This window comes from Oncorhynchus kisutch, unplaced genomic scaffold, assembly GCF_002021735.2.
Source record: "Oncorhynchus kisutch isolate 150728-3 unplaced genomic scaffold, Okis_V2 Okis06b-Okis10b_hom, whole genome shotgun sequence".
Lineage (NCBI taxonomy): Eukaryota > Metazoa > Chordata > Actinopteri > Salmoniformes > Salmonidae > Oncorhynchus > Oncorhynchus kisutch.
In genome coordinates this window covers 2,585,631-2,602,280 of record NW_022261983.1, presented here as the reverse complement: position 1 = coordinate 2,602,280, position 16,650 = coordinate 2,585,631, and the positions used below count along the sequence as shown (strand labels likewise).

At 44.3% G+C, this 16,650-nt stretch overlaps 1 protein-coding gene across 2 annotated transcripts in view; it reads left to right on the top strand.

The window, feature by feature from the left end:
- Window positions 1–15,137, top strand: part of pitpnc1a (phosphatidylinositol transfer protein cytoplasmic 1a) — a 110,647-nt gene extending 95,510 nt beyond the window's left edge. The window contains exons 5-9 of one of the 2 annotated variants that reach the window (XM_031814121.1): window positions 724–795; window positions 4,648–4,746; window positions 8,013–8,168; window positions 9,767–9,830; window positions 13,540–15,137. In XM_031814121.1, coding sequence (XP_031669981.1) covers window positions 724–795; window positions 4,648–4,746; window positions 8,013–8,168; window positions 9,767–9,830; window positions 13,540–13,856 — 708 coding nt within the window. In that variant the 3' untranslated portion in view covers window positions 13,857–15,137. The remainder of the gene's footprint in view (window positions 1–723; window positions 796–4,647; window positions 4,747–8,012; window positions 8,169–9,766; window positions 9,831–13,539) is intronic. The other variant, XM_031814122.1, reaches the window with a different exon arrangement.
- Window positions 15,138–16,650: the final 1,513 nt, after the last annotated feature.

The following is a 16,650-nucleotide window of genomic DNA, read 5'->3' as shown; positions in this document are numbered from 1 at the left end:
AGGAAGGTATGAGTGATAGTTGACTAGCCATGGGGGGATGGGGAGGAAGGTATGAGTGATAGTTGACTAGCCATGGGGGGACAGGGAGGAAGGTATGAGTGATAGTTGACTAGTCATGGGGGGGACGGGGAGGAAGGTATGAGTGATAGTTGACTAGCCATGGGGGAATGGGGAGGAAGGTATGAGTGATAGTTGACTAGCCATGGGGGGGACGGGGAGGAAGGTATGAGTGATAGTTGACTAGCCATGGGGGGATGGGGAGGAAGGTATGAGTGATAGTTGACTAGCCATGGGGGGGATGGGGAGGAAGGTATAAGGGATAGTTGACTAGCCATGGGGGGACGGGGAGGAAGGTATGAGTGATAGTTGACTAGCCATGGGGGGATGGGGAGGAAAGTATGAGTGATAGTTGACTAGCCATGGGGGGGATGGGGAGGAAGGTATGAGTGATAGTTGACTAGCCATGTCAAAGTGCTCCACACCTTGTTGGAGATGATTCGGATTTAACCACTCCACATTTAGTTTATGTCCCAAATGGGCAATAGCCTATGTAGTGTTTTGGCCCACTATGGGGCCAACATAGTGCGTCCTGGTCAACAATAGTGCACTACATAGGCAATAGGGTACTATTAGGGTACTATTTTGGACATAACAAGTCAAAATATTGTCTTAATGTGTCTATATTCTGTGTGTAATCTCCTGCTGTTCTCTCCTCTTCTCCAGTGCTCCTTTCTGCCAAAGTTCTCCATTCATATAGAGACCAAGTATGAGGACAACAAAGGCAGCAATGACAATGTCAGTATGGTTGTCTGTGCATGGTCATGGTGTGTGTCTGTGCATGGTCATGGTGTGTGTCTGTGCATGGTCATGGTGTGTGTCTGTGCACGGTCATGGTGTGTGTCTGTGCATGGTCATGGTGTGTGTCTGTGCACGGTCATGGTGTGTGTCTGTGCATGGTCATGGTGTGTGTCTGTGCATGGTCATGGTGTGTGTCTGTGCATGGTCATGGTGTGTGTCTGTGCATGGTCATGGTGTGTGTCTGTGCACGGTCATGGTGTGTGTCTGTGCATGGTCATGGTGTGTGTCTGTGAGTGGTCATGGTGTGTGTCTGTGCATGGTCATGGTGTGTGTCTGTGCATGGTCATGGTGTGTGTCTGTGAGTGGTCATGGTGTGTGTCTGTGCGTAGTCATGGTGTGTGTCTGTGCGTGGTCATGGTGTGTGTCTGTGCATGGTCATGGTGTGTGTCTGTGCGTGGTCATGGTGTGTGTCTGTGCGTGGTCATGGTGTGTGCCTGTGAGTGGTCATGGTGTGTGTCTGTGAGTGGTCATGGTGTGTGTCTGTGAGTGGTCATGGTGTGTGTCTGTGAGTGGTCATGGTGTGTGTCTGTGAGTGGTCATGGTGTGTGTCTGTGAGTGGTCATGGTGTGTGTCTGTGAGTGGTCATGGTGTTTGTCTGTGAGTGGTCATGGTGTGTGTCTGTGACTGGTCATGGTGTGTGTCTGTGACTGGTCATGGTGTGTGTCTGTGAGTGGTCATGGTGTGTGTCTGTGACTGGTCATGGTGTGTGTCTGTGAGTGGTCATGGTGTGTGTCTGTGAGTGGTCATGGTGTGTGTCTGTGAGTGGTCATGGTGTGTGTCTGTGAGTGGTCATGGTGTGTGTCTGTGAGTGGTCATGGTGTGTGTCTGTGAGTGGTCATGGTGTATGTCTGTGAGTGGTCATGGTGTGTGTCTGTGAGTGGTCATGGTGTGTGTCTGTGAGTGGTCATGGTGTGTGTCTGTGAGTGGTCATGGTGTGTGTCTGTGAGTGGTCATGGTGTGTGTCTGTGAGTGGTCATGGTGTGCGCACTTGAATGCCACATACAACATTCAGTCCCATCTTTTTCTTTCACTTCTAAACGAGTGGATGGAGTCAGAACAGGGGGATGCTGGGATGAATAAGAACACTGGTCTAATATATTCACGATGCCCCAACCAACTCATCAGAATGCACGTTTATTTCATTGGCTAGCCTCTCCCTCACTAAAATCAGTGAGATTACCATTCAGTCTGCGGGCTTCAGGGCCCATATTCATAAAGCATCTTTATTAGGAGTGCTGATCTAGGATCAGGTTCCCCTTGTTCAAGTCAAAACTGGTCCTAGATCAGCACTCCAACTATGAGAGGCTTTATTAATATGGGCCCAGGCCTCCGAGTCAAGTGGAAGTGGTTCTTTCTCCAGCCTTTCAATGTGGAGCATATCAAATCAAGTTGGATATAGGTTTATCCGTTGGGGCGGCAGGTAGCCTAGTGGTTAGAGCATTGGGCCAGTAACCGAAAGGTTGCTAGATCGAATCCCTGAGCTGACAAGGTAAAAATCTGTCATTCTGCCCCTAAACAAGGTAGTTAACCCACTGTTCCTAGGCTGTCATTGTAAATAAGAATTTGTTCTTAACTGACTTGCCTAGTTAAATAAAATATGGATAACTGTGGTCTGTGTGTTAGGAGAGGGTGATAGGAGAGTTTATATTGTATACCTCTGTGTTAGGAGAGTTTATATTGTATACCTCTTAGTTAGGAGAGGGTGATAGGAGAGTTTATATCGTATACCTCTGTGTTAGGAGAGTTTATATCGTATACCTCTGTGATAGGAGAGTTTATATCGTATACCTCTGTGTTAGGAGAGTTTATATCGTATACCTCTGTGATAGGAGAGTTTATATCGTATACCTCTGTGTTAGGAGAGTTTATATCGTATACCTCTGTGATAGGAGAGTTTATATTGTATACCTCTGTGTTAGGAGAGTTTATATCGTATACCTCTGTGTTAGGAGAGTTTATATCGTATACCTCTGTGTTAGGAGAGTTTATATCGTATACCTCTGTGTTAGGAGAGTTTATATCGTATACCTCTGTGATAGGAGAGTTTATATCGTATACCTCTGTGATAGGAGAGTTTATATCGTATACCTCTGTGTTAGGAGAGTTTATATCGTATACCTCTGTGTTAGGAGAGTTTATATCGTATACCTCTGTGTTAGGAGAGTTTATATCGTATACCTCTGTGTTAGGAGAGTTTATATCGTATACCTCTGTGTTAGGAGAGTTTATATCGTATACCTCTGTGATAGGAGAGTTTATATCGTATACCTCTGTGTTAGGAGAGTTTATATCGTATACCTCTGTGTTAGGAGAGTTTATATCGTATACCTCTGTGTTAGGAGAGTTTATATCGTATACCTCTGTGTTAGGAGAGTTTCAATAATGCATTATCTTGGTTGGGTTTGCTATCAGATGCCCATTGCTTCATGTTACACAATGGGTTTACTCATAACTCATCCCCCTTCTTCTGGTTTGAAGGACATGTCAAGGACATCCTTAGTACACCATATCTGCATCTCAAATGACAATCTATTCCCTATATAGTGCACTACTTTTGACCAGAGCCCTGCACTGCATAGGCAATAGGGTGCCATTTGAGATGTAGACAACAGTTGTTTTCAGCCGTGTTCGCCTGCTGCATCTTCTCTTTGTGAGAGTTGGTATGTCAGGGAGAAAGGGATGATTGCCTACAGCTCCTTGGCTACATATTTGAATTCCCTACAGTATGAAGGACTGATATCCAGACAACCAGAGTTGAGAGAAGGGGGAGTAAGATAGAAAGGAAATAAGATATAGGGAGATATTGTGTGTATCTGTCTGCATGTCTGATCCAGTCCGTTCAACAAGGACTGTTGCTTCTTGTTCCTGTCACCACTGATCCTCATTTCCTGGTGGGGGACACATTCACATTACCATTCCACAACATTTACATGATGTCATATCATAAAAGTGATCTTGTCTGTCCTGGGTCGTGTTTATTAGGACATAACGCAAACCCTTTCAAAACGTTGTGCTATAGACAAAAGAAAAGTTTCTTATTGGACATTTCCAGGTAATCCCTCCCTGTTTCAGCTGATTTTCTTGTGTTTGGTGCAAAACGAACACGACCCTGACTTCATTCCTGAGACTAAAGTATGTATTTGCTGAATTTTAAATTCATCCCATCAATACCTCAATTTCCCAAGGCTTACTTCCTCTACTCTCAAAGACATCATTATTCAGTTCAGTTTTTCATCCTCTCAGTCTACTTATCATGCAAAGGTTGGTAGATGAATATACATTGATGTCAGTAATGGATGGATTTTTGTCTGGATTATTCAACTATTTCAAGGAGGTTATTACTGCACCAGCTCTGCCTCTGTCTCTCCTGTTTCTTTCTCCCTGCTAAATGAGCTAAATGTATCCTCCGGGCGAAAGCACCTGTCACCTGACGAGGTCTAATGGCTTTAATGGGGAAAGGAGTAAAGCATTCATAACTGTTAAAAGCCTCGCTTTCCCCCTTCAAACAATGTGATTCTCTATATGATTGGCAGCTCTGGCCGATCAGTATCATGAAATGTTCGCTCGCTCAACTTATCCAAACATCAGAGCTCCACCTAGTGGCTGCTGTGGGAATGACCGTTGATTAAGCTTCACTCCTAAGATCACTGATATACATCTACATAGATAAGGTGTGGCTGAAATACAACGTCCTCATCATGGAGAACAGTTGATTATGTTCTCTCTCTTTCTCTCTCTCTCTCTCTCTCTCTAGAATGACATGCCCATCTCTTTTTCTCTATCCCTCAGATCTTTGACAGCGAGCCCAAAGGGGAGGAGGAGATAGAGGTGTGCTTAGTGGATATCGCCTACGACGAGATCCCAGATCGCTACTACAAGGAGTCTGAGGTGAGGAGGTCAAAGGTTAGAAGTCAAGGGTTAGGAATCCCAAGTCACTGTTTCAGCAGCAGTGGACTTCGACAGTCACAATTCTCCATCGTTTTCCAGTACAAGTGTGTACTTGTACACTCACCGGCATGGATTTAAAACCATATGATTGGTGTAAGCATTGGCTGGCATGAGTTTCTACCATTGTTAAACCCATGTTAGAAAGTGTGGAAGTGTACTTTTTGGGAGGAGTGGGGGGGTGAGCTCTGGGTGCTAGCAACCTGGTCGTTTCACAAAGTCAGAAAAAGTGTAAGAGTCTGATAACAAAATATCTAAGATAATACAGTCTTAGAAAAACTGCACTATCTAGAACCTAAACGGGTTCTTTGGCTGACCCCATAGGAGAACCCTTTGAAGAACCCTTTTTTTGGTTCCAGATAGAACTACTTTGGTTCTAGGTTGAACCCTTCTACCTGGAACCAAAAAGGGGTTTTCTATGGGGACAGCCGAAAACCCTTTTGGAACCCTTTTTTCTAAGAGTGTATACAAATCCCCATTTCTCTCATATCTCATTTGCTCATTTCTCCTCTCAGCCCTGATGGTCAGCTAGCTGATAGTTTCATCAGAGAGAGACCTCTAGCTGGTCATATCTCCCCTCTCAGCCCTGAGGGTCAGCTAGCTGCTAGTTTTATCAGAGAGAGACCTCTAGCTGGTCATATCTCCCCTCTCAGCCCTGAGGGTCAGCTAGCTGCTAGTTTCATCAGAGAGAGAGACCTCTAGCTGGTCATATCTCCCCTCTCAGCCCTGAGGGTCAGCTAGCTGCTAGTTTCATCAGAGAGAGAGACCTCTAGCTGGTCATATCTCCCCTCTCAGCCCTGAGGGTCAGCTAGCTGCTAGTTTTATCAGAGAGAGACCTCTAGCTGGTCATATCTCCCCTCTCAGCCCTGATGGTCAGCTAGCTGATAGTTTCATCAGAGAGAGAGACCTCTAGCTGGTCATATCTCCCCTCTCAGCCCTGAGGGTCAGCTAGCTGCTAGTTTTATCAGAGAGAGACCTCTAGCTGGTCATATCTCCCCTCTCAGCCCTGAGGGTCAGCTAGCTGCTAGTTTCATCAGAGAGAGAGACCTCTAGCTGGTCTTGGCTGCCATTAACCATGTTCACTGCTGTGTCCCTGCTCTCCTACACGTTCCATTCTTTTCTCTTCATAGGCCTCAGGGAGGTTTGATGTAGGGATGGATGGAGGGAAGGGGGTGGAGGAATGGAGGAATACACGGCGTTATCTTCCTCAAACAGCCTCTTAAAGCTTCTCACTCCTCTGATCACCAACTGGCTATCTGCCTCTCCATACGTGTGTGTGTGTAGGGGGGGGGGGCTCTAATACCATGTCTGTTATTAGAGTCAGGGGGACAGCAATGGATCTGTCTTTTATGTTTGACCAAAGGACGGGGATTGATGCCCTAGCCACCAGATGCTTTTTCCTGGAATACAATACAATGTCAACCAGCCTATTTAAGTATATTTGATTTGATCTGAGCCATTTTTAGATCCCTGATACCTGCTGTGTTCAGGAGAGCAGAGACTTAGTCTTATATGTTGCCAACTGCAGTAACGTTTCACTTGTCATTGTTCAAATGTAAGTACAAAGAGATGATTTTGACAGATGGTCATACTATTACATTAAGCTAGGGCTGCACAATTCTGGTAAATTTCCACAAATTCTCATATTTTCCAGAAATCCTGGTTGGAATATTCCTGGAATCAGGAGGGAATAAACAAATAAATTGGAATATTCCAACCAGGATTTACAGAAACCTGGGAATTTTGGGAAAGTTGCTGGAATTTTGCAACCCAAATTCACATTATACCAGAACAATGATATACAGTTGAAGTCGGTAGTTTACATACACCTTAGCCAAATACATTTAAACTCAGTTTTTCACAATGACATTTAATCCTAATAAAAATTCCCTTTCTTACGTCAGATAGGATCATCATTTTATTTTAAGAATGTGAAATGTCAGAATAATAGTAGAGAGAATGATTTATTTCATCACATTCCCAGTGGGTCAGAAGTTTACATACACTCCATTAGTATTTGGTAGCATTGCCTTTAAATTGTTTAACTTGGGTCAAACGTTTCAGGCATCCTTCCACAAGCTTCCCACAATAAGTTGGGTGAATTTTGGCCCATTCCTCCTGACAGGGCTGGTGTAACTGAGTCAGGTTTGTAGGCCTTCTTGCCCACACACGCTTTTTCAGTTCTGCTCACACATTTTATATAGGATTGAGTTCAGGGCTTTGTGATGGCCACTCCAATACCTTGACTTTGTTGTCCTTAAGCCATTTTGCCACAACTTTGTAAGTATACTTGGGGTCATTGTCCATTTGGAAGACCCATTTGCAACCAAGCTTTAACTTCTTGACTGATGTCTTGAGATGTTGCTTCAATATATCCACATAATTTTCCTTTCTCATGATGACAACCTGCTAGGTTAATTATCCTATCCTGCTGCATAAGTTCTCCTAACCTGCTACATAAAGTCAATTCTGTTCGTAACTGTATACCATCTAGTCCCAGAGTTCTCTCCTGGTAAGGTCACATGATCAAGAAGCACCTGAAAAGCAGACTGTGCACATAACATAGCTTATACACCCCACCCCACCCCCCTCCACACACACACACACACTCACCTCTGACCCAACCTAACCAAACGTTATAACGCGTCTCATCTGCAATCACGTAAAGTGCCTCCAGTTTTCTCGTGTGTGTGTGTGTTTCTGTGTGTGTGCGTGTTTCTATGTGTGTGTGTCTTTCTGTGTGCATGCGTGTGAGACGCATCCCTTCTCACCATCCCAACACCGAGACACCTGACCTTGCTAATGAGCATTACAGTATAATGAGTCCCCAGGGAAGTGCGATTAATTCATGCGTAATGGGTACTGTTTGTAATGAGAACCCGCCCCAGCGGGCTGCTCCAGGCTGAGCTCTCCATGAGACTTGTACCCACCTGGTACCTACCATCCATTCTGCTGGACTGCTGGACAAAGAAACATGGTTCATTCATACTTGTCAGGATGTTTACTGCAAAACTCATTGGGTCAGGAATTGAATTGCATTCCTGTATAGAGACAAAACAATGAGGTGAGACAGTGGCACTAAGCCCATGAGGTATGTGAAAGTTATATTCTTCAATGTCACTATGTCAAAAGATGTCCAACATTGGATGTACCAATCCCGGTCTGTAGCTTTAATACTGTCCATACTGTGTTTCCATGGTTCCCTGTAGGACTTGCGGTACTTTAAATCAGAGAAGACAGACCGGGGTGTTCTGCAGGAGGGCTGGATCGACAACCAGGAACCCATCATGTGCTCCTACAAACTGGTGACAGTCAAGTTCGAGGTGTGGGGTCTTCAGACACGGGTGGAGCAGTTTGTACACAAGGTCAGTCCAGTTATGTCCACCCACCATTTCTGTATTCACACACACAATTCAATTTAGCCCCCTCCACCCCTACCTATACCCCTGTTCCCCCTCTGAGCTGTCCCTCTCCTTGCCTAAGGGTCTCTTTCCCTAACATCACACACACAGCATTACTCATACAGGGACACACATGGCTAACATTAACTGGTGGAAGAAAGACAGAGAACAACTCTTAAAGTTCATCCTCTCTGACTCATCCTCTCTGACTCACTAAGTCTTCTAACCTCCTTTCCTCTCTGACTCATCCTCTCTGACTCACTAAGTCTTCTAACCTCCTTTCCTCTCTGACTCATCCTCTCTGACTCACTAAGTCTTCTAACCTCCTTTCCTCTCTGACTCATCCTCTCTGACTCACTAAGTCTTCTAACCTCCTTTCCTCTCTGACTCATCCTCTCTGACTCACTAAGTCTTCTAACCTCCTTTCCTCTCTGACTCATCCTCTCTCACTCACTAAATCTTCTAACCTCCTTTCCTCTCTGACTCATCCTCTCTGACTCACTAAGTCTTCTAGCTTCCTTTCCTCTCTGACTCATCCTCTCTGACTCACTAAGTCTTCTAGCTTCCTTTCCTCTCTGACTCACCTGTCCTCTCACTAAGTCTTCTAGCTTATTTTCCTCTCTGACTCACTAAGTCTTCTAGCTTCCTTTCCTCTCTGACTCATCTGTCCTCTCACTAAGTCTTCTACCTTCCTTTCCTCTCTGACGCACCTGTCCTCTCACTAAGTCTTCTAGCTTCCTTTCCTCTCTGACTCACCTGTCCTCTCACTAAGTCTTCTAACCTCCTTTCCTCTCTGACTCACTAAGTCTTCTAACCTCCTTTCCTCTCTGACTCACTAAGTCTTCTAACTTCCTTTCCTCTCTGACTCACCTGTCCTCTCACTAAGTCTTCTAGCTTCCTTTCCTCTCTGACTCATCTGTCCTCTCACTAAGTCTTCTACCTTCCTTTCCTCTCTGACTCACCTGTCCTCTCACTAAGTCTTCTAGCTTCCTTTCCTCTCTGATGCACCTGTCCTCTCACTAAGTCTTCTAACTTCCTTTCCTCTCTGACTCACCTGTCCTCTCACTAAGTCTTCTAACCTCCTTTCCTCTCTGACCCACTAAGTCTTCTAACCTCCTTTCCTCTCTGACTCACTAAGTCTTCTAACTTCCTTTCCTCTCTGACTCACCTGTCCTCTCACTAAGTCTTTTAGCTTCCTTTCCTCTCTGACTCACCTGTCCTCTCACTAAGTCTTCTAACCTCCTTTCCTGTCCACCCTTCTTTCTCCCTCCCTCCCTCCCTCCCTCCCTCCCTCCCTCCCTCCCTCCCTCCCTCCCTCCCTCCCTCCCTCCCTCCCTCCCTCCCTCCCTCCCTCCCTCCCTCCCTCCCTCCCTCCCTCCCTCCCTCCCTCCCTCCCTCCCTCCCTCCCTCCCTCCCTCCCTCCCTCACTCACTCACTCACTCACTCACTCACTCACTCACTCACTCACTCCCTCACTCACTCACTCACTCACTCACTCACTCACTCCCTCTCTTTCTCACTCTCCCTCTTTACCTTCCTTGTCCTTCTCTCTCCATCCTCAGGTTATCCGTGACGTCCTGCTCCTAGGACACAGACAAGCCTTTGCCTGGGTGGATGAGTGGATTGGTGAGTTTGCATCTTGTCTCTGTCCCAGTTAGTTGACATGTACGCTCAGATGTGAGCTAGCTTGTTTATACTGTGTGTATGTATATATTATTATTATTATTACATTTTTTAAATGTATATTTCATAGTATTTGTATTTTAGTGAGTAAGAAGATGGAGAGGGAGGGAGATGCAGACTAGTGCTGGGGCCAGGATTCTTACCCACACTGAGGGGTGACGTGTATGTGCTGCAGTGGCCCAGTTACCTGCTAGACCAGCCTCTGGCGCATAACCACTATCTACTTCTATGTGACCATGATCTTCACTCTGCCTAATGTAGGACCTGGGCCATGGCACAAAGCACTGCTACTATCTATTATCTGTATATTTGAGTTTGTGTTCATTTGTCTGTTTCCTGAAAGCTATCTCAAAATGTCAGTAACTCATCTATACAAGCATTGATTTGTGTTAATAACCATTATTTTGTATGAGGTTTTTAGTCTGAGAATTTCTTGTCTTCAGTGTTTCATTGATTTACTTCACTGTTTCAACATGAGCAAACGGCTTATAAAATGGATCTGTGTGGCCAGGATGGTCAAACACAAGGTACACTGCAACAAGACCTGAGTTCAACACTACAGTGTTTCAAATAGCTTAAGCGGTTGCTTTAACCTGCCTGGAGGGCCAGGTGGGCGGGGTTTGTATTTCCAATACTGTTTTATTAGTTCCAATGCAACAGGCCAGCTCAATCAACCACAGCTTCACTATTTCAAATAATTTCTAACGGTATTTGAATGCAGATTTGACTGAAACTACACTTCTCACCCTGTTGTTACATTTGTTAGCAGCCTTTTATTTTAGGAAAAAATACAATTGATAGGCCAGACCACTCTTTTGTACATTTTGAATTATGTACTTAACTTGTTTGTGAAAAGCTGACGCATCACGATTCTCATGGAGAAGGAACATAAACATTCTTAATTATAACAATAATGATTCATTATTGATTGATTCAGTATTTATAAATGTTATTTTTAATCCCAGGCCCCAGTCCCAGTCCCGTCAATGTAAATAAGAATTTGTTCTTAACTGACTTGCCTAGTTAAATAAAGGTTCATAAAAATATATATATAAAGCCCATTTCTCACAACCAATACGCTTTCTCGCTGACCTTCATCAGAGAAGCTCCCACTTGAGATGTATCCACTGCAAGATAATGATTCAGAGAGTCTGCACACAGGTACAGAGAGCACTTGACTACTGTATGGGTCATAAGATGAGAGAACGTGACAGTATGCCAAGAGTCAGTAGCTATTTTATTTGGGACTTACGGAGCCTGGCTTTAACGATAGAGGAACATTTAAGACCACAGAGCCTCTGCTCTTTATCCCTATTCACATACAACATGAACTAGTATACAGTACATAATTAGCACAGTAGATACACTATAGCCTTAGGTCAATCTAGATTGCATTGTTCCCCTTCCTCCAAGAGCTGTGGGAGAGTCAGTGAAAGTGGCTGTATCACTGGAGGCCACTGAGGGGAGGACGGCTCATAATAGTGGCTGGAACGGAATGAATGGAATGCATCAAACACATTTGATACAATACCACCAATTCTACTCCAGTCATTACCACAAGCCTGTCCTCCCCAATTAAGGTGGCACCAACCTCCTGTGGGCTGTATATCATCTGGGTCATATTAATTTAGCACCAAACAGAAGAAAATCAACTGAATCAGAGGGACTACCTGTTCAATAAGAAAAACAAGTTTTGATTTTCTGTTGCAAAACATTTTCAAACGTTGTGTGCCCTAAACGAACACGGCCCTGTTGTCCAGCAGTGGTCCTTCCCTCCATCCTTGCATTGTGGTTTTCCACAGCCTACATTACTAAGGCTTGTCAAATAATATTCCTGAGAGCGTGTATCTTATACCATAAACCACCACTATATCAAACCACCCTGTGTCCACCCACTAATGCGCTGCTCCACTTCACATTAAAGGCCCAGTGCAGTCAAAAATGTGATTTTCTGTGTTTTATATTTATTTCCACACTACACTCTTACAAAAAAAGGGTTCCAAAAGGGTTCTTCAGTTGTCCCCATAGGAGAACCTTTTTTGGTTCCAGGTACAACCTGTTTTGGTTCTAGATAGAACCATTTTTGTTTACATGTAGAAAGGAACCAAAAGAGTTTTACTTGCAACCAAAAAGTGTTCTTCAAAGGGTTCTCCTATGGGGACAGCCGAAGAACCCTGTAAGGTTTTATATAGCATCTTTTTTTCCAAGAGTGTATGAGGTTGAAATAATACTGATAAATTCTGAACATTATGATAATTCCCTTTTAGTGTTGGAGCTATCTAAAATGTCAGCCTGTTTTGATGGGATGGAGTTTTGGCCTGCCTGGTGACATCACCAGGTGGTAAATTAGTTCATAGACTGATAAGAAAGAGTTCCAAACCTCTCTGCCAATAACAGCTGTTTTTTCTCCCATCTCAGACCACTCCCAGACAGTCCTATAAACATTATTGCTTGAGAAATTGTTCTTTGCTAAGATACAATGTTTGTTTCTATTTTACCATTTTAATTGAAATCAATCACAGTAAGGTACTTAATTGTTCCCCCAAAATGATTTGATATTAAGATAAAAAAATGTCTGCATTGGGCCTTTAACCTATATCCATACCTGCCCAGTACGTACTCTATCTCACCAAGGGGCTGCTTTCCCAGAGCCAGGTAAAGTCTTTGATTTAAATACTTCTCAAATGAGAATCTCAATTGAAAGTGCAAGTGTTTGTCACTAATGGTTAACTACCCGCAGACTACGCCGACTTCCTCAGCTCTTTATGGTTGTGACCACCTGACCTCTTGCCGACCCTTCCCATAAGACCTCCTCCTGCACCAAGTGCCCTAGCTAGCTAACAGGTGGCGTGGTGGTGGTCTGGAACATCTCCACAGATATAACTTGGGATGATGTGCAGGAGTACCAGAAACACGTACATTAGAGTTGGCCATGTCCAACAACCACAGCATAACACAGCATAAACTCACCTGCCACCCACCACCATCACTGGACATGGTAGAGAGCCTTGTGACAGCCAGCCGTATGTCTTCACTCTTCCTTCACTGTTCCTCTATCTGCTGGTGACTCATCTCCCTCTTCCTCTCTGACTCATTTCATGTCATCCATTCAAACGCACTCAAACGTTCATGCACTGTCATTGACTGAATCAAATTTCATGCTTTGTTTGTCCTACCGGAACAGCACAGAACACGTGTACGGACCCAAACACACACACACACACACACACACACACACACACATACACACACACACACACAAGTGAGCAAGTCACTGTTAGCATTTCACTGTTAGTCTACACATGTTTTTTACAAAGCATGTGATGAATTTTATTTTATTTGACACACTCACACACGTACACACACACACACACACACACTTGTGAGCGAGGATGATGACTGTGTTACTGTCTCCTTTGGAACACACACAACTGATTATGAATTCAGATTTGTGTTCAGAGCAGGGAACATCCTTTCATGTATTGCTTGTATTCATCTCCAAGAGCCTTTGAAATGGAAGCTCTTTTAAATGCAACAGGTGAAGTCAGATACGTATTTACTGTATAATGTAATTGTGTTATTACACTACAATGCTAAGACATACAGTAGATGTCATGGGGTTGAAATATATCCCTCTCTCTCCCCCCTGAAGAAATGACCATGGACGAGGTGAGAGAGTACGAGCGGGCCACCCAGGAGGCCACCAACCGTAAGATCGGCCCCTTCCCCCCATCCATCTCCATCACCGAGACCCCCTTGGCCTCAGTGGCCCGCAACGGGCCCTCCAGCGCCCCCTCCACCCCCCTCTCCACGGAGCCTCCAGAGTACCTCTCCGTGCCCAAGGACCGACCCAGGAAGAAGTCAGCCCCAGAGACCTTGACCCTCCCCGATCCCAATCGCAGGGACTCAGGCTTCAGGCTGGCTAGCATCTTCTCCTGGGGCTCAACCCCTAGCCCCCAGCCTGAATGAGAGGGGGACCCATAGGTGTGGTATACACCTATCTACATTCAGGGAGTGGCCATTTTGTCCCCTAGACAACTTATGTAAAAGGGAGTGTTGTTCACAGACCTCCTGTAACTTGGTGGTGTGGTAAACGCCTCTCCACAGACAGTTGCTGGTATCACCCTGAAGCCAGCCACTGTCACCAACTAACTGTGTCTTGGTCTGCTTTTGCAGAGAGAGAGTCAGTCTGATCACCACGCAACACTTGGAGAGGAGTCTCAAGGCACACACCAAATACATGTACGTGCAAACACACACTCACGCACGCACGCACACACACACACACACACACACACACACACACACACACACACACACACACACACACACACACACACACACTGAGTGTCTTTTAAAAACCTCTTGAACCTCTCCATTGGTCCCATTAAAACACAGCAACCAGCACCATCTACCAGCCAGAAAGCTCATGTGGAGGTCAATTATAGTCTGATTTAATTTAGTTCACATTCCTCTGAATACTTTGCTTCTCTTCAGTGTCTCAGTCCTCTTTCATCTCAGTTGATACTGTATCTCAGGGTTTGTTACCTAGATACACAGAGATCTGATAAATAGACTCTTCAATCAACACACTCAATCTTTCTTCATATGGATATAAATGTGTGGGATGATCAAACTCATTTCCTCCTCTCTCCTTGCAGTCAAGCCCTCTTATTGGTTGGAAATTGACGCCATGTAATTTCAGATGTAATTGTGTGTTGGTTGTTATTCATGGTTTGTTGTAGGTCGCTGTGAACAGAGTAAAACAGTGGATTTCAGGAGAGTGTTATTTTATCCTGTTTTGTTTTGTAAATATGTATATTTAAGAGTTATCTATTGTAAAAATGCTGAATTCATTGATGTCTTTCAATGCTATGGAATTGCTGTAATCTCTGCATTGGAGAGAGAGAGAAAGAGGTCTGTGTAGAGCTCTAAAGTGGAGGCGTTCTCTTTCTGAATCTGAATTCTGTTGGTATGGTTTTGTTGGCCATGGTGCCCTTTTAAAGACATATAGAAAAATGCATGGTCTGAATATCCAGCCTCTGCTTTTCTTTTAAACTGGGGAGAAAATGTACCTTTGAAATGTCTGTCTTCTATACGGTATGGGGCTTTTCCTTTGCTTGTTACAGACTACGACAGGACAAAACATCTGATCAATGTTGTGATTTGGCTTTTTGATTTAAGTCATGAATTTGCAATCATGTTGTTGTTGTGTTTTATATCAAATCAATAAATTAAATATTGCTCAAACATCTGGTGTCATTCATATAAACTAAATGACAATACGTGGGGGAATTGTGATATCTGTAGTTCATCAGTTTCTTGTTTAGTTTATTAAACTGAAGTGACACATGGGTTAGTTTAGTAGGGTCAACTTGTGACTTACAGTCACTGGATGCTTATTGTACGTTGGGGTAGGGTCCTTGCTATAGCTTTTTTACAACCAACCTACATTGTTTATGTAAATAGCATGTTGTGGAAGGGTCCAGACACTTTTTATGTGATTTCACTTGTTTTTGAGAAACTTCCCCCCAACCAATGGTTCATTTCCTGATCCTAGTTGTGCACTATGGGGGCTCTGAAACAGCATGAACAAAGGTGGGGAAACACTTTTAGAAACAGAAAAGCTTTAAGTATAGTAATGCAAGTCTTCACTTGTTGTACACATTACATTGTGTTATTTCTTACTTCCGCAACGTTATATTCCATTTAGTTGAGACTCGAGTGATACCTCTCCGTCCATTCTACATGGAACTTCCAAAACAAAAGAAACATGAGTAAATGAGGAATACAAAGTATATTGAAAGCAGGAAGCACCACACAGGAAGTTCCAGACACTTGTAGAATCTATGCTAAGGCACAGTTAAGCTGTTCTGGCTCATGGTGGCCCAACACCCTATTAAGACACTTTATGTTGGTGTTTCCTTTATTTCGTCAGTTACCTGTAGCAGCAGGCTACACAGAGAATGGTACAGCTGGATTGGGGAAGCAGCTCGAGTCGCAATGAATGGAATATAAAGTCCGGAATGACACAATTTCATGCTATACTAACAGCGTTTTTGTTTCTAAAAGGATGTATTTGGGTGTTTTTGGAGCATTTGTTCATGTTTTTTCAGTGCCACCGTACTGCAAAACAAGGATGAGGAGGTATGAGAGTGTAAAGTTCCTTGGCGTCCACATCACCAACAAACTAACATGGTCCAAGCACACCAAGACAGTCGTGACGAGGGCACGACAAAACCTATTCCCCCTCAGGAGACTGAAAAGATTTGCCATGGGTCCTCAGATCCTCAAAAGGCTCTACAGCTGAACCATGGTTGCATCACTGCCTGGTATGGCAACTGCTCAGCCTCCGACCGCAAGGCACTACAGAGGGTACTGCGAACGGCCCAGTACATCACCGGGGCCAAGCTTCCTGCCATCCAGGACCTCTATACCAGGCGGTGTCAGAGGAAGGCCCTAAAAATTGTCAAAGACTCCAGCTAGGCTAGTCATAGACTGTTCTCTCTGCTACCGCACGGCAAGCGATACTGGAGCACCAAGTCTAGGTCCAAGAGGCTTCTAAACAGCTTCTACCCCCCAAGCCATAAGACTCCTGAACATCTAATCAAATGGTCACCCAGACTATTTGCATTGCCGCCCCCCTTTTACACCGCTGCTACTCTCTGTTGTTATCATCTATGTATAGTCACTTTAATAACTCTACCTACATGTACATATTACCTCAACTAACCAGTGCCCCCTGCAAATTGACTCTGTACCG